At 38.6% G+C, this 23,039-nt stretch overlaps 2 protein-coding genes across 5 annotated transcripts in view; one reads left to right on the forward strand and one right to left on the reverse strand.

Moving 5' to 3' along the window:
• HEATR9 (HEAT repeat containing 9) overlaps positions 1–23,039 on the forward strand; it is a 324,842-nt gene that overhangs the window by 163,079 nt on the left and 138,724 nt on the right. The gene's annotated exons all lie outside the window — the stretch shown is intronic.
• AP2B1 (adaptor related protein complex 2 subunit beta 1) overlaps positions 1–23,039 on the reverse strand; it is a 119,106-nt gene that overhangs the window by 38,595 nt on the left and 57,472 nt on the right. For 3 of the 4 annotated variants that reach the window (XM_082373935.1, XM_082373934.1, XM_082373936.1), the window contains exons 14-17: positions 18,644–18,836; positions 6,151–6,192; positions 5,152–5,298; positions 2,308–2,453 (exon numbers count right to left, since the gene is read on the reverse strand). In XM_082373935.1, the coding sequence (XP_082230061.1) occupies positions 2,308–2,453; positions 5,152–5,298; positions 6,151–6,192; positions 18,644–18,836 (528 nt within the window). The remainder of the gene's footprint in view (positions 1–2,307; positions 2,454–5,151; positions 5,299–6,150; positions 6,193–18,643; positions 18,837–23,039) is intronic. The other variant, XM_082373937.1, reaches the window with a different exon arrangement.

Genomic DNA, 23,039 nt, shown 5'->3' on the forward strand with positions numbered 1-23,039 from the left:
AAAAGATGGAGCAGAAAGGGAAAAGTAGGCCCTTAGGTATAACAAATAAACAACTTAATGATATAAATTTATAATGAATTTATGTTCTAATGTGCCTCAGGAAGGAAGATGGGATTTTATTATTTATAAAATAATTATTGAGTTTATATAGGTAGTATCAATTTCAAGAGTCACAGACTAGCAGAAGAAACATTTTCCTTTTTGTAGATAAACTACACTTTAGAGTCCCAAATGTAATAAAGAAATGATTTTGAGTAGACACATCACTCATTTTGGTATCAACATTTATGGGTCAAAAAACCCTTTTGCCCTTTTTATCTTGCTCTCATGATTTATCTATGTGGAAAACCATAAGGAATCTAAAAAAAGGCTACTAGAACTAATAAGTAAGTTTAATGAAGTTTTAAGATACAAGTTCAATGCACAAAAATCAGATGTATTTCTATATACCAGCAACAACCAAAAACTAAAATATGCTACTTACTATAACATCAAAACTATAAAGCACTTAAATGTGACTAAAGATGTGCAAGATCTGTAAATGAAAAATTATAAAACACTGCAGAGAGAAGTTAAAGACGACCTAGATAAATGGGGAGATATGCTATGCTAATGGATGAGAAGACTCAATATTGTTTGATGCCAATTCTCCCTCAAACTGATCTGCACATTCACTGCACTCTCAAGCAAAATTCCAGCAGGCAAAAGACCTAGAATTGCCAAAACAATTTTTGAAAAAGAACATACATAGTAGGAGGGTTTATACTATCTAACTTCAAGACTTACTACGGAAAAAAAAGTTTACTTTGACTCTTACTTTACACATATTATCTCACTAAAATTACCTCAAAATGAATTCTAAAAGGTAAAGGTAGGAGCTAAATCTATTAACACTTTTATTAAAAAACATTTAAAAAAATTGTAACTGTGGGTCAGGCAAAGATTTGTTAAACAGAACACAAAAAGCAAAAGACATAAAAAGGAAAAAATTGTAAAGTAAACTTTATTTAAATAAAAAACTTGTGCTTCCCTGGTGGCGCAGTGGTTAAGAATCCGCCTCCCAGTGCAGGGAACACGGGTTTGAGCCCTGGTCCAATGAGATCCCACATGCTGCGGAACAACTAAGCCCGTGCGCCACAACTACTGAGCCTGCACTCCAGAGACTGAGAGCCACAACTACTGAGCCCACATGCCACAACTACTGAAGCCCACGCGCCTAGAGCCCGTACTCCGCAACGAGAGAAGCCACTGCAATGAGAAGCCCGCGCACCTCAACGAACAGCAGCCCCTGCTCACGGCAACTAGAGAAAGCTGGCACGCAGCAACGAAGACCCCACGCAGCCAAAAGAAAAAAACAGTGTATATGTGTCAATCGCAATCTCCCTTAAAAAAATAAATAAATAAAACAAAAAATAAAAAACTTGTTCTTTGAAAAACACTGTTAAGAAAATAAAGGCAAGCCACAAACTGGGAGAAAATATTTGCAAGACATATCTGACAAAGGACTTGTATCCAGAATATATAAAATACTTTATTACTTGATAATAAGATAATCAATTAAAAAGAAAAAAAGAAAAAGGAACGATCTGAGCAGATACTTCACCAAAGAAGATATAAGAACGGTCAGTAAGATTATGAAAAGAATGCCCAATATCACTAGTCATTAGGGAAATTCAAGTTAAAATGAGATACTACTATACATGTATAAGCATGGCTGGCATTGGTAAGAATATGGAACAGCTGGAACATTCACACTTATTACCATATGACCCAGCAATACCACTGCTAGGTATTTATCCAGGAAAAATGAAAACATACATCCACACAAAGACCTGTACCTGAATGTTCACAGGCGCTTTAGTCATAAAAGATAAAACTGGAAACAACCCCCAGTTCCACCAACTGGTGAAAGTGTAAACAAATCATGGTATAAGCATCGATGGAGTACTACTCAATAAAACAGAACAGACTGCTGAAACATCTCAAAGCGTTATGCTAAGTGAAAGAAACCAAATGAAAAAGACTCCATACTATGTGATTTCATTTACAAAACATTATAGAAAAGGTATGATTATAATGGCAAAGACAGTTTTCTTATTCTATATGGATGAGTTTTCCCAGCAAAATTCCCCAGGGCCTCCAGTGTTGAAGCTGACCACGGAACAGATGTGCAAGAGCCTCCGCTCACTTTACATCAGGCATCTGCCAACACGAGAGTTTTTACCCACTGCTAAATGGAACACTCTCTTGTTGGACACAAAGTACACTGCTGTCTCAGGATTGAGCTGGGGAACTCAGATTTCTTACCTATTCTTGTTAAACTGAATTGCAAAGTCTGTCATGTGCTGCAGAGCTTTGTTGGTGAAGTTCATTTCCATATAGATGTGCCCTTGGCGGTGAGTAAACGTTCCCGAAATCTCCAGGCCCTTAGCCTTTACTGCAGGCAGCCAGACCTGAAACACAGTATAAAGCCCAATGAAACCAGACAGGACGCTTCTGAATAAAGATGAAATTAAGATTTCACTTCCTTAGGCAACTAAGGTGATTTTTATACCATAAATACCAAGCCAAATGCAAAAGGCTCTGGATAAAGTCATATTTGCTGAATTTTGAGATCATTCTCAACTATTTAAGAACCAAAAAAAACCCACCAAAAATCAAAAAACAAACAAAAAAACCCCCAACCAAACAAAACAAAAACCCAACCCAAAACCAAAGCCAAAAACAAACAAAAAAAGAAAAACAAACCCCAAAATAGTCTCTGGGTAACCATGGCGAAAGGAGAAATTCCAATGAGCATAACATGGGGTTTCTTTGGTTAGTAGCTTTGGTAAAAGGCTTAAAAGGGAAAAACTGATCTAATGAAAATCGCATGTTTACAATATTTGAAGACTTTTAAAAATCATTACCAAATTCCTTATCAGTAATCTGTTAAGGGCAAGGACCATGTCTTATGTATATTTTTAACCTTCGTTATAGTCTCTGGGAAATAGTTAAGTATTCAGATGTCGTTTAAGTAATCTGAATGCCTATTCTCTCTATATAATTCATTCGTGACCCACCTCTGGCCCCAGAATCTGTAATACTCCTGGACTGTACCAGTTTATATATATATATAAAATAAAACCAACAGGAATTCATGAACTGTCCTGACTAAAGACAGAATACCCATTAGCCAGTGGGTGGCTAGTAAACAAGAGAATATACTCAACCACATTACAGGAAAAAAAGGAAAAAGAAAAGAAGAAAATGACACTATTTAATAGTACAAGATACTATTTTTCATCTATCAGAGGGTCAAAAATTCAAAAAGTCAGTAATAATGAAGGAGAATATAAGGAATCTGGCACTATTACATTCTGCTTTGGAGAATATAATTTGATGTCACCTTTTTGGAGGGTAAGTTGGTAATGTCTTTTTTTAAAAAAATAATTTATTGTTTTATTTTTGTCTGCGTTGGGTCTTAGTTGCAGCACACAGGATCTTCGTTGCGGCATGCAGGATCTTTTTGTTCCTGCGTGGGCTCTTCGCTGTGGCACGTGGGCTTCTGTCTAGTTGTGGTGTGTGGATTTCTCTCTCTCGTTGTGGCGCACAGGCTCCAGAGCACATGGGCTCTCTAGTTGAGGCACGCGGGCTCAGTAGTTGTTGCATGCAGGCTCAGTAGTTGTGGTGCGTGGGATTAGTTGCCCGGTGGCATATGGGATCTTAGTTCCCCAACCAAGGATTGAACCTGAGACCCCTGCATTGGAAGGCGGACTCTTTACCACTGGACCACCGGGGAAGGCCCTGTAATGTCTATTTTTAAATGCTTAAATGATCAAGCACATTCCAAGTTTATCCTATAGATATGCTTACAAAAATATACCATGATACACGTAAACAAGAATGTTCATGGTAACATCATAATAACAAAAAAGGGGGCGGGGATAGGACTAGATGAATAACCTAAATGTCCATCACCAGGAGAAAGATTAAATATGTTGTGGTACACATCAATAAAGTGGATACAGCCATTCAAAAGACTGTGGTAGAGAAAAAACAAGGTGCAAAACAGTATATCCCACTGACAGTATTTAAAGGATACAAACATACAGGTATATGCATGATCTTTTTTTCTTCTGAGAGGACACAGAAGAAAGTTAATAGTGGCTACTTATGGGGAAGTGGGGACAGAGGGAAACTTAATTTTCCACCTGATCTTTCAACATTATTTAAATTTGTCATTTCTAGGTATTACTGTAATGTTAGTAAACAAGTACCTCTTGTTACCTCTTAGATAACCTCTTAATCAATTAAAAGTCTGTGGGGATAATATCCAACGCAGTAACCTTACAACAAAGCTACTAAGTTGTGCCAAAACACTATAGATCAGTTTTGAATCATATTTCTGGTTACTCTATGTAATGGGTGTGTACACAAAGACAAGACTCCTGGGATGGACAACTGGTTTACTATCTGCAGCAGGGATTCCCCACACTGAGCTGGATGAGCAGGCAGAGAATTCAGAAAGCAACCAGGCATGCTGCCCCTCAGAAAGGCAAAATTAAAAGAAACCTAGCTTAGCCTGGAAGGCACTATTCCCAAGGGCCGAAATATGCTTCATTTACAAGGAGTTTCCCCTTCCCCTTTTGAATTTCAATCTGAGCATGACATCAAGTGAGGCTGAGACTAGAGGGACACCAGTGACACGAAGCTAAATCAAAACTCTAAAAAGGTGTAGTAAAATGCATGACAACCAAATCTGAGCAATGGCACTCTAGAATCCATATGCAGTACCAATGGAAAAAGGAGAGTGGAAAGAATGCAAAGTAAAATGTTACTTCTCTATTATGTCTTTTTCCTCCTGCTGTTGCTCTGTATTATCAGATCTACACTAGACTGACTTCAGTGTTGACAAGCTAGGCGGTATTTCTAAACTAGAGAACAAAACCTAAATACTTAGTATTTCCGATTTTAAGTCTAATTATACAAATGGTTAATAAGGATGCTATGGTGCTTCTTATTGCTAGGTTTGAGGCCGCCTTTCATCTTCCTCATAAATCCTCTAGAAAAAGAGCCCCAACCTTGGATTTATTATCAGTGAGAGTAACACAAATGTCAGATGCTAAATAATTTAGGTCCTGTCCACTAAGAAAGTGTTGTTTTACTTACAGCCTTAGGAGCCACATATCCACCAGGTGCCATGCCTATCCCCGTGGAGAGTTCAAACAGGTCATTCAGACCACTGCTGACCACGGCAGGAGTAGGTGAAGGAGCAAAGGTTGCAGGCACTGATGATGGGATGAAGGATTGTCCCACCTGCAGGGAATAAAAGGGAAGGGGAGCAGGGAGATCAGGAAGAACTGATTAATCGTCCTTAAAATGTTGCTATATATTTTAATAGTATTGATAAATCAATAAGAACACACCATAATTACAGTATTCTTAGGCGTTTAATTCATATTTTCTTTGTCCTTCAAATCATCATGGTTATTTTTCATCATTGAAAAGATACACACACTCTTTAGAAGTTCTATCAAGAGAGTAATCAGTAGGATCAGGAACACAGTGATCCAAAGTTTTTTGTTTGTTTCCAATTTTAGCTTCCATGATTCTGTGCAAAAGGCCTACAGGTACCCTAATGAAGGGGGAATCTGTTTCTTCAGAAAGAAGGAGAAGCATCCAACTTAGACAGCAGTTCCATTTCCACTTGGGCCCAGGCAAGTCTTATTTCCCCATTTAGGCATAAATATCTAGTAGGAAACTCTCCTGGGGGAGATGGATACTCACACCCCCCTAACTCACGTACGAGGTGAGTCTCACTCTGAGTCCAGCTGACGCTCAAGCTCTTTCTAGACGACAGAAGAGAAAAGAGTATTCTCTCGTCAAGATGGGAGGTTCCATTTCCTTTAGCCCTTTAATGTCAGGAAGACAAAGAACTCTGTAGACACCAGAGCGCCAATCCCTAAAGAGACCCCTACACCACATGTGGTGTATGGTCCCGAAGATTCCAAGTAACCCTACGCTACTTTCTACTCTTCATACACTGCTACAGAGGTTCTGGTGTACAGGGCTAGATAGCAGCGGTGGCTGGTCTGAGAACGTGTGCATAGGAAAGGCATCAAACAGGGGGCAGTGCATCCCATGGTGAAAAAAACCGATGGCACTTACTGCCGGACTTCCTCCAATGCCCCCGCCAAGGTCACTGCCAAGCTGAAAGAGAGAAAGGAGAGAGAGGAGAGAAAGGTAGAGTTCATTTAGCTAAGTACTAGATGCCCATATAGAATCTGTAAATTGCTCTACCAAGTTGCGGGGAATACATGTTATTCAACTTGACTCCCAAAGCCTAAAGAAATTCTAGATTGCAAAGAAATATAACCTAGGGGAACTGAGTAGGGGAAGTGATGGTGTGTGGGAGTTTTGAGAAAACGTGGAAAGAAGATGGAGCTGGGACATCTCAGGGATGTTTCAGATCCAGTCTTTCCACTGGGGTACATAGGCACAAACCCAAACAGGATTTAAAGAGTTTACATATTCCAAGAAGCTATATCTCTAAGTCGTAATGTTCTGAATATGTTTATTTTTTCTTTAAAAGGAAATTTAAGGGGGGGAAAAAAAAAAGAAAAACTAAACTGTGTTTTGAACTACAAAACTTGCCACCCCACTGAGAAAGTGGGAACCAAACCAGTAGTGAGCTGCAATTTCAAGCTTCAAAAATTATAGCTTGAATAAGAGTGATTTTTAGAGTTTAGAACTTTCCTAAGAAAGCAAACGGCTGGGTTAGGAAGATATCCTATCTGGGTAGGAAATGCGACAGCATGCAATTCTTCAAATCTCTCCCACAGTCAATACAGCTAAGGAGAAATGCTGTGATTTATCTGGAGTAGATCATTTAAAAGGATGCTAACTATTGGAGAATTAGACTAACGCAATTAGCTAGGTGACAGGAAAATAATTCCACATGGTCTTACTTCTGCCTCTTTTTCCCGTCAGGGCTCTGATATAATTCACCCTGAATTCCAGGACAAAAGCATTAAAGAAGAACTGAAGCTGAAAACAGCTACCATGAAAAAACATAAAACGTATATACCCACAACTAATGGTGCTATTCAGAAAGCAAACAATACGTTTTTGTGCTACGATTCTATACTACTACTTCCCTAGCTCTCACTGTGCATCTAACATTCCCCTCTGAATCACCAAATGCCTTGTCTGCTTTACAAAACACTGTTTCCTTTATTGTCTGTCATTTAGTGGTAGAAACTTGGAGAGCTCTAGGCTGTGGTTGTGTTAAAAAAAAAAAATTGTATTTGTCTTCAGGATTTGAGAGAGGGGATTTATTACCTTCTCAATGGACAGATATATAAAACTGGGTTGCCAAAATCTCAAAAATAATATATATACTGAAAAATAATGGGACTTATTTCCACCACGACAGAACAAAAACCCCAGGCAGGTGTTTCATAACTGGCATGAATAAGCATGTTTTGCACTAAGCTACAGAACACTCCAAACCTCAAAGAACCAACATTTACAAAGTCTGGTTCCTGAAGACTATTTACTGGTTGGATGTGGGGCGAGAAATCACAGGCGTACAGATAAAAAGGTCATCACAACCAAGAATTTGAATAACTGGAAAAGAATGACAGCAAATAGAAAAGATATTACACACCTACCTTCTCCCTGTTTCTAGAATAACACACATCCATAGCATGACATCTGAAAAGCATGAGATTCCTTTTATTCAAACACACACTCACATTTGCTGGACATAAGGTACTATGGGGACTATAAAGATGCCGGGCGATGAGGGGAAAACATAGATGAACAAGATCCAGGCTTTGCAAACTGGCAAAAAAACAAAACACGAATGCAAAAACCATACAGAATATACTAAAGCAAAAAAAGAAAGTTCTGAATAGAAGAGCCTCCTTTTGGCTGAAGGATAATGAAAAGAAGCTTCAAAGACATGGTAGTGTGAAATTATAGAATGCAAAAATGGGGGAAGTTATTTCTCAAATAGCCTGAACAAAGGCTGAAGAAGTAGGAATAAAAGCATGATCAAGAAGGATGAGTAGGGACTTCCCTGGTGGTCCAGTGGCTAAGACTCCATGCTCCCAATGCAGGGGATCCAGGTTCGATCCCTGGTCAGGGAACTAGATCCTGCATGCCGCAACTAAGAGTTTGCATGCTGCAACTAAAGATCTCGCACACCGCAACTAAAAGATTCCCTCATGCCACAACGAAGATCCCACATGCCACAACAAAGATCCCGCATGCGGCAATGAAGATCCTGTGTAGCCAAATAAATAAATAAATAAATTTTTTTTTTTTTTTTTTAAAGAAGAAGAATGAGTAGTCTAATTAGACTGGAGCACAGGGTAGATATGTGTTAAAAAAAAAAAAAAGTCTCAGAAAATAAGTTTGCAAAGGCAAACTGATTATGGTAAGTCTTTAGTTTTCAATTCCTCCATCACAAAAACCTGGAGGTTTCTTAGGTAAGATTCAATCTTTCTAAGATTACTAATAACTACTTCAATTGTGTTCTATTAGCTATGGTTTTCAACCTTAGATACACAATGGAATAAACCACCTGTGTGTGTATAACTGTGGAGGGGAAGGGGATTTTTAAAAGTACTGATGCCCGAGTCTCAATCCCAGCCATAGTGATTTAATTGTTCTGAGTTGTAGCCTGGACATCAGAATTTTAAAAAGCTGCCCTAGTGATTCTAATGTACAGACAAGGTTGAAAACCACTGCCTTAGAGAATTAACTATGATCTGGAATCAGACAAGAATATATGTTCAGGAATTACTTTGGAGCTAACTCCTGAATTGAAAAGGAAGCTAGAACTTAAGCAGAAAGAAAACTCCTTTTATTTATTTATTTTTTATAAATAAATTAATTTAGTTATTTATTTTTGCCTGCGTTGGGTCTTCGTTGTGGTGCGCGGGCTTCTCATTGTGGTGGCTTCTCTTGTTGTGAAGCACGGGCTCTAGGCACACGGGCTCCAGGCACATGGGCTCTAGAGCGCAGGCTCAGTAGTTGTGGCGCACGGGCTTAGTTGCTCTGCGGTATGTGGGATCTTCCTGGGCCAGGGCTCGAACTTGTGTCCCCTGCATTGGCAGGAGGATTCTTAACCACTGTGCCACCAGGGAAGTCCAAGAAAAACCCTTTCCAAGGAAGGGAATGATGCAGAATGTCTCTTGTCATCTTGTCCTGATGCTGGTTTTGATTTAGTTTTATGACTTTCTGATGGGCTTATATATCCTCCCCCCAGCCACTCTCCTCCCTTCTGGCCTATCTCACAACTGAAGCTTGAAAGAGATGGAATTCTTTATGGACCTTGCTGGCACTCGATGGCAAGAAAGAAAAAACACACTGGAAGAGAAATGGCAGTATTATCAAATAGGCTACATTCAATAAAAGGCATTGAGAAAAGGCACTCACTAGTGGTGTTATTTCCAAAGGAAATAAAGCCCATTTATAGCCCTTATTTTCTTAGATTTCATTCTTATTATATTTGAGTATTATATGAATATTATCCTAGCTGGACAGGATCTAAATGTACTCCCCCCACTCCTCCCCACCTTGCTGCTTGTCAATTTTATTCAAAAACATGTAAGAGAAACTGAAAAGTAATTCTGATACTCCTTTGTTTATGTTCAGCTTATCAAATACAACTCAGCTGCAACCCAGAATCAAGAACTCTTGATCTTACAGAGACAGAATCCAAAGGGTGTTAGAGACATGTAGCCAGAAATATAAAGGTTCACATAACTGTGCTATGTCCAGAGAGCAAAAGGAAAGGACAATTTCAATATGTTTTCTAACTAGCAAAACTATAGCTTACTCAGACTTTATTCAGCATCTTTCCTTTTGACTGAAAAGTTTCTAAGGGAGGTTATCATCTTCCTCTCTGAAAATATGACACAGGTGACAGCACAGTGTTGGGCAAGAGTAACTAACAGGGAGATGTCAGCAAGGATGGGAGCCAATTCCCCAGTGAGGGCCTCTCCTATCTACAGCGACAAGCAGGATGATGCAGATATTAATCGAGGAGGCGGGGGGAAGGCTAGAAAGCTGAACAAAACACAGCAATGTCGTTGTCATGTTGGTCTGAACTAGCAACTAACCATTTCAGTTCGGTTGCTGATATCATCTGGAGTCAGACAAGAGTCATCTGTTTGGTAATACTTACTCATCAGGTAGAGTACAAAATCAGTCAAACTGGACTTGTAAAAATTCAGTGATATCTGTTATCCAGTAAGTTGGGAGAGGTGAGTGAAAAGTGCCAGAGGCATAAGGCATGGCTTTAATCTCAATCTTAGGTGTCTAAATACTGTGTACGTTTTAAGTGTCTTTTGGAGCTGTCCATTTCCCGTTATTCCCAGGACTGCCTTAATGAGGCTGCTATTTTCTCCATGAAGGAAATAATGTCAACTACAGACCAACTAAATCAGGATACAGGAAGATGAAGGAGAGGTGCCAATTTCAGGAAAAGAACACTTCAAATGCTGAAAATTGAGCAGAATTTTCCTAAAGGTCCATAGCTGATACCCAAGTCTAAAATTTCTGCTAGTGGTAAAGCTTCCCCAGCCCCCAATCTAAATCACATTAAATGGCACTAAGAATAACATTAACATTTGGCTACCGCCACAGAGTGGGTGCTTTATCATGCCTGAAGTAGTACTGAAGTAGGCTCAGTTCATGTTGAACTACAAAATAATGTGTCGCTGCACTGTTCATTCAGTAATTGGATGGAAAGTAGTGATTTCATGGTGACTTATTTTATGGGCTAAAGGGATTTCAGCACGGTTGCATGAGCTCTGCTGCAGAACCAGGTTGAGTCGAAAGTTTGAGAGCTGAGTCTGCATACCAAAAGGAAATACCTTCATCCAATGGCAACATGCTACAAAAGCAGAAGTACAGAGAAAGAACTCAAGACTGAGGTTCTGTAAGGGACCAAGTCTGCCTGACTCCAAGAAAAGGAAAAGTCTTGACATGGCCACCAAGCAGACCGAAAACAAAACAAGAACAACAAAAAAAAAAACCCCACATGGGATTTCCCTGGTGGCGCAGTGGTTAAGAATCCGCCTGCCAACGCAGGGGACACGGGTTCAATCCCTGGTCCGGGAAGATCCCACATGCCATGGAGCAACTAAGCGCGTGTGCCACAACTACTGAGCCTGTGCTCTACAGCCCGCGAGCTACAACTACTGAGCCCAAGTGCCACAACTACTGAAGCCCGCAAGCCTAGAGCCCGTGCTCCGCAACAAGAGAAGCCACCGCAGTGAGAAGCCCGTGTACCACAACGAAGAGTAGCCCCCACTCGCCACAACTAGAGAAAGTCCCTGCGCAGCAACGAAGACCCAATGCAGCCAAAAATAAATAAACAAGTAAAAATAAAATTAAATGCAAAACCCCAAAACCCCCACAAATGTTCACAATCACTGCTCTGGGTCAGCCCCTTTGAGGTCCATCTGACCAGTCTAAAATATACCTGTCTGCTTCTGAAACTGGAGCTGAGTATCTGAAGACATTCTCTTAATTAGAGGTGTAGATCTTAAGCTCACACATTTCTTTACTCCTGTCTAGAATTATCACCTCCTTTATTTGACACTTTCCAGAACTGATTTAATTGAAGGGAGTCTAAGGAATGCTTTAGGTCATATAGCTTACCGATAGCTCTGCTAGTCAGGAGTCAAAACAGAATGATGTAAAAATAGTACACAATGATTCCCATCACAAACAAAACTTATACCAAAATCCTACTGGTGTCAAAAACATCAGTCTGTGTTTTTCCTATTAGTTTTTAGATTTTAGAAGGCACACACTATCTCCAAGGTAAAAGTATGGTTTTCCAGCTGTTGGGCTACAAATTTTAATTTAATCTTCAAAGAGCTATTTAGAAAAGCACCATAAAATATAACTAATCAAACTGGTGAAAGAATCTGTAACCATGCAAAAGCTATTAGACAAACTCATGGTGAGAATAGATTTGATGTGGAATAGCATAAATGAGTTGAGATCATACAAAATCATCAGAAGACTCCTTAACTTGAAGGAAAAAAAGTCTTACATCAACAGAAAAATAGGGAGATATAATAGATTACTTCCTGAGATGGGACAGGGAATAGAACGTGACAGAAAGTCCTTAGAATGGCCACTACTGGTCTCTTAGTTCAGATATAACTCAATGTTCAATGCAGTAAAAATCCACAGGAGAAGCTCCGCATCCTGTCTCATTTTCCTTTGCAGTAATTACTACCTATGTACTTGTTTGTCATTCGTCTCCCCTCACTAGAATGTATGTTTGTAAGGACTCGCCACAACTATATTCCCAGTACACAGAATAGAGCCTGACAAGGAATAAGCACTCAAATATTTACTGAGTGAATGAATTTCCATATAAGCACCACTATGGCAGTATTATTTCTTGGGCAGACAATTTGGAAATGAATCATTTTATTGGTGAAAATTATCACAAAATGGACAGAAGGCTGACAAAATTGTTTCCCCAACTGACCTAGAGCACCATATCTGCATCAACACTGCCAACACATATGAATACAACCAATTGGGGGAAAAATGACCCCACCCCCTCCGTTCCCACCCCAAGGCCAAAGCTCTTTCTAGAAAGGAAATGTATTGTCTGAGTGGTTTTGATTGCCAGTTTTCAGCACAAGAATGTCCTGTGCATCATTTATTTGCCTTCAAAGTACTTGCTTTATATCACAATTCACCACCAAATAGATGGGAACACAGGATTTTGTGGCTCTACTTGAAAGCAATCTTATTCCTTTTGCTGTGCAGATAGATGTATAAACTTATCCAATCCCTCTCCTCATTAATGAATAAACTTCTAAAGTCTTTCTCAAACTTTCAAGTGCCTCCTAATGATAAGCTAGCCCAAACTCACACACAGGGCATCTGGGAGGTATAGCATGGAGAGGCCTAGGGCAAACAAGCCTTGTGTTTTATCTTAAACATTCATGCAATTTTACATTCTAAGCCTTAATACAGTGTGTTTACATTCCTTACCATCAAGTAAGACTGACACTGCAAGATGATGAACCAGGTTTATCCTGCAGCTTCAAATGCACCCTGTACTCTGCTGTGTACTCCAGAGACTATGTACCCTAGTCTGAGAAGGACCAAAGTTAAGTGAGACTGAACTCTATTCTGGAAAATGACAATAACAAAAAAACTGGAGGAATCACAGGACAGTGGAAAAGTGCGTATAAACTTTAAACTTTTGAAGAAATCTGGGTTCAAAATCCTGACTCTGAGTCTTACTTGCTATGCAACCTTCAGTTTTTTGTAAAATGGGACCCAATACCAATTACCTTGCAGACTTATTTTGAGGATTAGGAATTATAAAAGTTCTACCACAGAGACTGGCACAGAAATAGGCACTCAGTATTTGGTAATTATTCCCAACACTGCCTGAGGCCAGTCTTCACTAAATCTATGCATTGATAAAAAGACAGTGGTTACAAAAGCCACTGAAGAATTTATCAGACAAAATTAGGCTACAATTTACAAAACTGTCTTCACAAGACTACCAACTCTAAAACTTAAGCTCTTAAATCACAGCAAATCTCTTCCAGAGGAAGAGATATGAAGATGCAAAACTAGTATGTACAATGGATTTCCCATGGGCTAAAAAAACCTCAAAATCATTACTACAATAGTTCATGAGTTGAAATATCTGAAAGGTAAAAACCTGTAAGAAACAGGGTAGGAGGTTCTGAAAAACATACACTGGAGTCAGGAAAAGGCAGTTTCTCCTCTCTTCTACTCCATCCTAGCTGGGCACACTGAAGCACATTATCTCTGGCAGGAAACTCTTCATCAGCACAGAGAAAGGACAATCTGGATAATGCTTCCTTTCTATTCTTGATGCACAATAGCACCATTTTTCTAAATAGAATAATGCACAGCACCTTGAATAAACAGAAGGCCGTAATTTAGCCAAGGCCTGACAGTCTGCTGACAGTCTAAAAGTAATGGCAACAAATAATTGAGATTCAATTATTACTCTAGCGATCCTCAGCCATGTCAGACTCATTAGCAGATGGTGTATCTTTATAACATGTATGCAAGATTTACATACTTGGGTGCCGGGTCACCTCTCACACTACACCAAACCAGAAGGATCTGCACCACCGTCAGAAATGTCACACTACCCAAGATGAGCAGTTTCTTAGATTTGGTAGCAGGGGCATAAAAAGACACCTATACTGCTTCTAAAACAAAGAAACAAAACCCCCAATAACATCTAAATAGTATACTATCTTGCTCTATACATAGATCAAAGTTTCATTACCTGAATTCATTCCACATCAAGGTGACAGTTAAGTTTACACTAACAGAAGGAGGAAACTATCTACGTTTAGGCAAAAGAGAATACGCTAAAGGGCAAGCAAAAACTAAGGAGGAAAGTGAAGAGTATGTAGGAAATCCATTTTGATTTGAGTTTTGTGATGAAGAAGTATTTCAAAAAATCTGAAGCTCTGCCTACATCAATGATTTTCAAAGGCACCTGTCTCCAAAAACAAACAAACAAAAAGCCAAACAACAACGAAAACACCATCTAAAAGTCACCTGGGAATGGTGTGCACGTGTGTGTGTTTTTTACATCACAGCAATATACCTAGCTCACTCTCTTTGGTTTAAGAATCACAGCTGTTATATATGAGTCACGATTATTGATGGAAGAAGGCTGGAGCCTTCAGGTAGCTTGTGACAAATAATAATAATGAATAAATAAATTGATAAGTATTTCCTGAATGATAGTTCTAGAAAAGTCACAATTCACTAAATCTCAAAATTTCACAAGTGCAATGATGAAAGAGAGCAAACAAGATCTAAAGGGAGGGTCACCAGGATGTGAAAATGGAAGAGTAATACTATCCTCTAGTGAATATCAAGTTTTAAAACAGAGGAACAGAAAATGGGTAGATAATCCAAAATACAAGACAATTTTCAGTCTCCAATTATGGAACATGAGCAAGGGTGAGAAGAACCCTGGGAATAAGCAACTAAATCTAAATCGGTCAAATTCAACTCCTGGCCAATTTCTGGTAGGCTGGATCACCTAACAGCAAATCACAACAGGAAAATGTCCTGGGGTCAGGGGGTGAGGGTGTGGAGGGGCAGGAGGCAGAACAAAGGTAAAGTCAGAGAAGTCTGTTTTGTAGGAGGTGCCAGAGGCTCACCAAAATATAATTCTTCTGTGGTAATCACTGCCTTGGCTTAAAGATCAATTTTTTAACATCTCTACCTAACTTCATCTGGAGCTTCATTTGGCTCAATGTTCTCAATCTTGGCTGCAAAATTAAAATAACTTCGATTTTTAAAAAAAATACCAATGTCTAAGGTCCTGTCTCCCAGAAATTCTGTTTAATTGCTCTAGGGTTGGGTCCAAACGCTGACAATATATATTTTTAAATACCAATTATGCAGCTAGAGTTGAGAACCACAAAGCTTGAAATAAAAGATTAGTAGCTGCCATGCTTCATTAGCAGCACACCACTGACCTCTATGGGTAAGGTTCTGTTAGAAACCAGTGACCCAAATGTAAAACAGATAGCTAGTGGGAAGCAGCCGCATAGCACAGGGAGAGCATAGCACAGGGAGATCAGCTCGGTGCTTTGTGACCACCTAGAGGGGTGGGATAGGGAGGGTGGGAGGGAGGGAGACGCAAGAGGGAAAAGATATGGGAACATATGTATATGTATAACTGATTCACTTTGTTATAAAGCAGAAACTAACACACCGTTGTAAAGCAATTATACTCCAATAAAGATGTTAAAAAAAAAAAAAAAAGGCAGCAAAAACACTGCTGATAGCCGTTCTGAGATGAACACCCACGTAACCTGAGTGCTGCTTGCCAGACAATCACATAACTCTAATCCAGGCCATATTTTAAATGGGGACCTGGGTCAAATTCTATCACACCCAGCAATATTCTTCTTCCTAGAGAGTGAAAGACAGACCTTTAACAAAATAATTTCAAGAGTTTCTTGCCCTCTCTCAATCTGACGCAGAGTAGGAGCCCTCTTTCCAGGAGTGTGTTTACTACTGAAGTCAAGAGAAAAAGGCATCTGGGTTTACCAACAGCTATTCAAACACTAAAGTGAAGTGGTTCACAGTGATCACAGATATTCTATGTCTTTACTATGCAAAATGTGGTCCGCAGACCTGGGTGTTCGTTCGAAACACAGACTCCTAGGTCTCACCCCAGAGCAACAAGAATCTGTCTTGTACAAGATCTCCAGTTGATTTATGTACACATTAGCTTGAGAAGCACTGCTGTAAGGCAACAATTCATTCAAGAAACAGCACTATCTGTATAGACTAAGTAAAAACTTTGAGAACTATTTTCCTCTTTAAATTAGATAATTTACGTAAGAATAATAAAAGCATTTTAAAAATGGCATAGACTACTGCTGCCACAGAAACTAGTCTTCCACACAGCCAGATTTAGGCCTCTTCCTTGTGATGTTCTCTTAAAAGGAATCTTGGTTCTTTGAGTGATATATATTTAACTACATACAGATCCAAAGCAAAAAGAAGGGCTTTTACTCCTCATTTAGATTTCTAGGACATATTTATATCACAGAATAAGCTGAAGAAACCTGCATGTAAACACTTTCTGGGGCTATAGCACCAATTATACCATTTTAAATCCCAAAGTCAGAATAAGTTAAAATTTAGAGTTACACAGGAACGTTACTGGGCCTACCTAGCAAAGGCTGTATAATATTTAGAAATTCAATTATAAAAACAATTTATTCTCCACCCCAAAGAGAATATCCTTTGCAAAAAAAGAAAATGAAAAAAGGCCCATGTGTAACTTGGGCTACTACAATCTGAGAAAGTTCTAATTGTTTTTCTATCTGATGTAAGCTTGCCAGAATTCTGACACATGACTGGATTAGCTGTGTAAAATATAAGGAGAAAACTCACTAGTGTTAAGGGCCAGCAAGAGCTGATACAAAGCCAAATGGAAATAACATGTTTCTTCCCCTTCCATGCTAAAGTGGGTTAAGAAACAAGAGGACAGAATCCTGGGCCAGGCAACATCAAAATATAGAGCCTCTTTCTCCCCTCCATCCTTCAAACTTAATTTCTTTGTCTTCTTAGGTTCAGCGAGTCCACTATGTTGTAAACCACTAGGGAAATAAGCAGGGTTGTTAAGGCATAACCGTGAGGAGGATGTAACATTTAACTTGTAGCTCATGTGTCAACAGAATAGGATGAGCTATTTCAATGTTTATAAGGGATTTCTGAGAGTCTCCATGAATATTTCAATATTCATTTGTCAGCCTCCTGAGTCTATAAAGGAGGTTATACAGCAACGCAGGATATCACACGAGGAAGCTATTCAGTCAACTCTATTCATTAGAGATATGAAAATGAAAAGCAAATGCTTTTATTCCCAAGGAAGACAAAAGCAGTGCTCATTTGTGTCACCATTAGCTAGAGTCCAGAGCTTGGTCAGTGTATAGACTCTGGAAGCAGTGACTTCCATTAGTAAAACGCATCACCCACAAAGATATGACGGTAACCCTATCTCCTTAGGCTCTCTGTCAGCCAAAAGTAAATGTACCTGTACCAGCTGGCATAAATCCCAGACATAATACTGCTCATAAAGTAGAAGAGAAAATGCCAATGTATGAAGCAGAAAGTAAGGTCGTTTTGTTTATGTAATCTCTGAGAATATATATTTTTGTATCTATGGCATTGCCTTCCAATTTCTGATGCTGGGAAATAAATCAGTTTGTTGGGCATACTTATAGTCATCAGGTTGATGAACAACTTATTTTCAAGTGTTCAGCTAAAAAAGCTCCTCTAATTACACCACAGTTAAGCATCTAATTTGCAGGGAGCCGTGTGATGAGACCTGTTATTTTTCTGGCCTTCTCTACACAGATGGAAGGTCATCCTTAATATTTCTCATTTATCTTTTACAGCAACAGTAACTAATTGGCTTCCACTGGTGGCACATATTCAGATACTCTGGACATTGGAGCCTTTTAGTATTAGAATCCTGGAAGCTAATTAAATTGGAAGTATGACAGGGTGGAGTGGGGGGGTGTGGATGGAAAAGGGGAAAAAAGAACCAATCAAGAAGTACTTCTCAACTATAAGAAAGATAAATTTTTTAAAAAAACACAAATGGCTCAAATGAACCTTTTGGAATTAGACAAGGCATAAGCCAATAAAATACAAAAAAGGCAAAAGTTTGAAAGCCTCAAAATAGGATGATCACTATGAGGTCATTTGAATGATGTTCAGGTCAAAAGGGGAATTACAGGGGCTATCCAGAGTTAAGCAGCAAGAGCAATAATAAGCTCTGGAAAGGTGACTAGGTTGGTTAAACATCAAAAGTTCTATTCAGAGGCAGGACAACAAAATAATCCTGTACACTTGTAGACATATCTCATACCAATGATGAACAGTATCAATTAAATCTCTAGAAAAAATAATCCTGTCCTTTATCAAAGGACATTGCTCTGCTCGTCAAGGAAAGGTCTAGTTCTAAAAAGCGGAATAATTTAAAGTTCTTCAGCATATCAAGAATTAAAAATAACCCCAGAAATTTAAAAATAAAAAATTTAAAATAACCAAAAGAAAGAAGAAAGATGCTTACCAGACTATCTAGTCCTCCTCCCAAGAGATCCACTGCTCCCATCTGCATGGAGGATACCTGTGGCACATTGACTGGGGGACCAAGGTCAAGGTTTAAAAGATCCCCCAGAAGGTCACCTTGAGAGGGGATAACCTGAGGCTGTTCCAGGTTGGTGGCAGTGGTGGTGCCAACAGGGCTGTCACCCGCATCAGTGCTGCAAGTCACACACAGAAAGAGGGGAAAAGAGAAAAGTCAGTTTCACCTGGGACATAGTAACAAGGCAATGGGTGAAGGTCAGATATACAAAAACGGGAGGGGGAAAAAACTCTTATACTACATAACTTCATCAGTCAATCAATTTTAATTGAGCACCTACTCTATAAGGGAGCACTGTAATGAGAACTCTGGGGAAATATATCTTTTTTTTCTTTTAAAAAAAGGAAATATATTTCCTGTCCTCAAATAACTTACACTCAAACAAACAAACAAAAAACCAGCATTCACAAAACAAGTGAAAAGCACACTCACTGTGTAAAAGCAGAAATGACTATTGTGTGTCTGCACACTGAAAGGATACAGATGAGAAGCAAAACAGAACCAGGTGGGGCTGATCCCAAAAACTTCTGAGAATGGTTTTATGGCTAGATTTTCAAAAACAGCATAGTTATGAGGAACTACCAGGGAGAGACCTTCAGAAAAAGAAAGGATAGCTTGTGCAAAGGCACAGAAATGAACAATTTGACTTCAGGGGTGGTGAAAAAATTATACTGGCAGGAGCAGACACTGTAATTGGTAAGATTTGGGGGAAGTGAAGATGAGGGAAATACAACTCTGAAAACAGGTCTGGAGAGTTAATTTTTATATGATAGGCAATGCAGAATCACTTTTATTTGTTGAACAAAGAACTAAAATTAACATTTAGAGGAACATTACCCAAGCAGCTGTGTGTATAATGGACTGAAGTTGGGAGAATGGACATGAAGATGAGCTAAGAGTGACCTAAACCGCTACTGCCATCACATTGTAAAAATAAAAACGAAGTGGTGAGTTCCAAGAGATGTTAAATGGACTAGGCAGGGGGAAATGATCTTAATAGATGGTGCTGGGTCAACTGAATAGCTGCGTGGGACAAAAATGAGCCTTGACTCCTACACCTCACAACATAAATAAAAATTAGAGATAAATCAGACATAAATGTGAAGGGGAAAACCAAGAGGATTTCTATGACCTTGGAGAAGACAAAAGTTTCTACAAAAAGCTCTAACCATAAAAGAAAAAAAGTGATGAACTGGACTTCATTAAAATTAAGAACATTTCTTCTTCAAATGACACCATTAAGAGAGAGTGAGAAAAGGTATTCTCCACAGACTGGGAGAAGTTTGCAAAATATCCATCTGACAAAAGACCTGTATCCAAATTATATATAATTCCTACAAATCATTCGATCATTACACATAGAATTCCTACAAAGATGATAACTCATTATAAAATAAGGAAAAGATCAGGCATGACACAAAAAAGGATATACTAGCAGTCTATAAACATGAAAAGGTACTTGCATCTTTACTCATCAGGAAAATGCAAATTAAAACTATGAGACACCACTACAAATCAACCAGAATGGCTAAAATTAAAATGATTGACAATACCAAGTGCTGCTAAGGATGTGGATCACCTAGAACTCTTATATATTTCTGGAAGGAGTGTGCACTGGTACAATCACTTGGGAAAACTGGCAGTATCTCCTATAGCTAAATATTCATCTATTCTATAACCCAGCAATTCCACTAAGTGTACACACAAGAGAAATGAGTATATAGGTCTACCAACAGAAATATATAGGAATGTTCATAGCAGCTTTCTCCATAAGAGCCCCAAACTGGAAACAACCCAAAGATACATCAACAGCAGATATAAATAAATTGTGGCATATGCAGGCAATGGGATACTATGCACTAATAAATAGGAACACACAACTGATAACACGGCATTAGAGTAGTCTCAGATATTATACTGTGCAAAAAAGCTAGACACAGAAGAGCAAATGCTGTATGGTTCCATTTACATGATGTTCAAGAAGAGGCAAAACTAATCTACAGTGATAGAAATCAAAACAGTGGTTATCTCTGGAGGGTGGATATAAAAGCAAAATGGCATGAGGAGTCTTCTGGGGTGCTGGAAATATCCTGTATCTGATCAGAGTGGCGGTTATATGAGTGTATGCACACATAAAAATCTATTGAGCTATACACTAAAGATTAGTGCACTAATACTAAGATTATTATAAATGACATATTAATTTAAAAAGTGAAAAAAAAAACAAAGAAAATTTCAGGTTCAGATGGCTTCACTGTGAATTATTCCAAACATTTAAGCAAAAAGTAAAACCAATCTTAGATAAACTTTAAAGTAGAATAGAGAATGACAATTGAAAAAATCTGAAGTAGTTCTGTTTTATTGAATGTTAAGGAATTACCCCTAATTTTGGCTTGATAATATATTGTGATTTTTTTTAAAGTCCTTATCTTTGAGAGATACCAAGTAAAGTACTTATTGGTGAAGTGATATGAGGTCTGGAATTTAATTTAAAATACTCCAGCTCCCTCAAAAAAAAAATTTGTGGGGGTGATAAATGAAACAAGATTGGCAAAATACTGATGACTGTTGAAGCTGAGTGATGAGTACACGTGTTTGTTATACCAGTCTATCTTCTATGTTTCCTAAGATTTATATAATTTTTTAAAAACTAAAAAACCACTATAAAAATTCCATTAATAAACAAATGCTTTCTTAAAAAATGAAAACCCTAGGTAGGTTCTGACAACGCTTGAACAAAGAAGAATGAAGAATCAAACTCAGAAAAAACAAAAACGAAGAAGCGAAAGACTAGTGATGCTCCTTATAAGAGGAACCTGGAGGGATGATGGGGAAAATAATATGCTGCTTTCAATTCTGTTAAGTTTCAAGTGAGAAAAACAAGTAGGGAAGTCCAACAGACAGCTAAGGAAAAGGGACTGGCAGTCAGAGTTACAGAAGTAAACTTGGGAAGAAATTCACACACACATCTCAGGTGAAATGAGCAGAGTAACACCAGGGTGCTGTGGTAAGAGCAGGGCGTCTAGAATAAGACGACTAGGACCAAGCGCTGGCTCCACTAATTACCACTTGCATGCATCACCTTGGGCAAGTGACAACCTCTCTGAGACAAAGCTTCCTCACCGATAAAATTAACAAAACAAAATTAACAGAATATATCAGTGGTAACTGTGCTTAGAAGATAAACCGCCTAAGGGAATACACAGAGAAGGTTCAGAAGGAGCCTTGTGATACAACCAGAGAAGAGAAGGAACACAAAACTGCAAAGATTAAAGAGAGAAAAACAATCTAAAAAAAAGAGGACTTAGGAGGAAAAAGTGTCAAGGCAGCCAAAAGGAGACGTATCTAGACTGGGGAGAGGGTGGGTACAAATAAAGCCAAAAATTAATAAGGAAGTCAAAAGGGGAAACAATTTCATATACACCTAGCAAGAAATATATGAAATCTCCATAAAGGGTACCCTCTGCCCATGAAATTCTATCATCTCTCAACATGTACCGTTTGGGAAATGTGACAAAACACATGGATTTATCAGCACCTTTAAATAGAAGGCAGAATAGGCACATATTTTCCTCCACTCTAATAGACAGGTAAGAGTATTATGAGAAGAGAAAAGTGAGTTAGATGAAAAGAAGTAAATGATCTTACAGCTTCTACAAATTAAGAACATGATAAATCATTATTATGTATTTTTTCTAAACGGAAGACACAAGAAAACTAACATGAAAATCTTTCCCCATTGTGAAGGCATGGGAAATAACTGCATAAAACTGTCATCAAAGCAGTATTTTTAAAAGGTGAGATATTTCCAAGTTAGACAACTATTTACCATCTCACGCCCACAGAGCAGCTGACAAGTATAGTAAGCAATACTCAACTAAAAAGCACTTTTCCCTTTCCCAAGTGATTTTAAAAGACCTCATGAAGTAAGCATTTTTAAGCCTCTAAGGTTTTATGGTGCAAATGTATTTCATGTCAGAGGCATATCACTTATTACCCTTAGGATGCAGAAGAAAGCTAGGTGATGTCAGTACTCTTACAGACATGCCATTGCGGCAACATACCCATATTTATTTCAAAGGGGATTTTTCTGCACTTGTGTTTCTTTTTTAAAAACAAAAAACAAGCACAAATGGACAAAAAGGTCATCCAAAAAGGAACCACATAAGGAATTGTGAAGGTTAACAAATTGAAGGCTATTCATCTGATAAAGACTTTACGTAAGAGACTGTGCTTCTTTTTACATAGTTCAAATATTGGTTCTCTCTTTGTGTTCTAGGAAGAGTTGTTTTTGTTTGTTGATTTGTTTCACTTTCCCCAT

Source organism: Balaenoptera borealis, assembly GCF_965194805.1.
Source record: "Balaenoptera borealis genome assembly, chromosome: 20".
Classification (NCBI taxonomy): domain Eukaryota; kingdom Metazoa; phylum Chordata; class Mammalia; order Artiodactyla; family Balaenopteridae; genus Balaenoptera; species Balaenoptera borealis.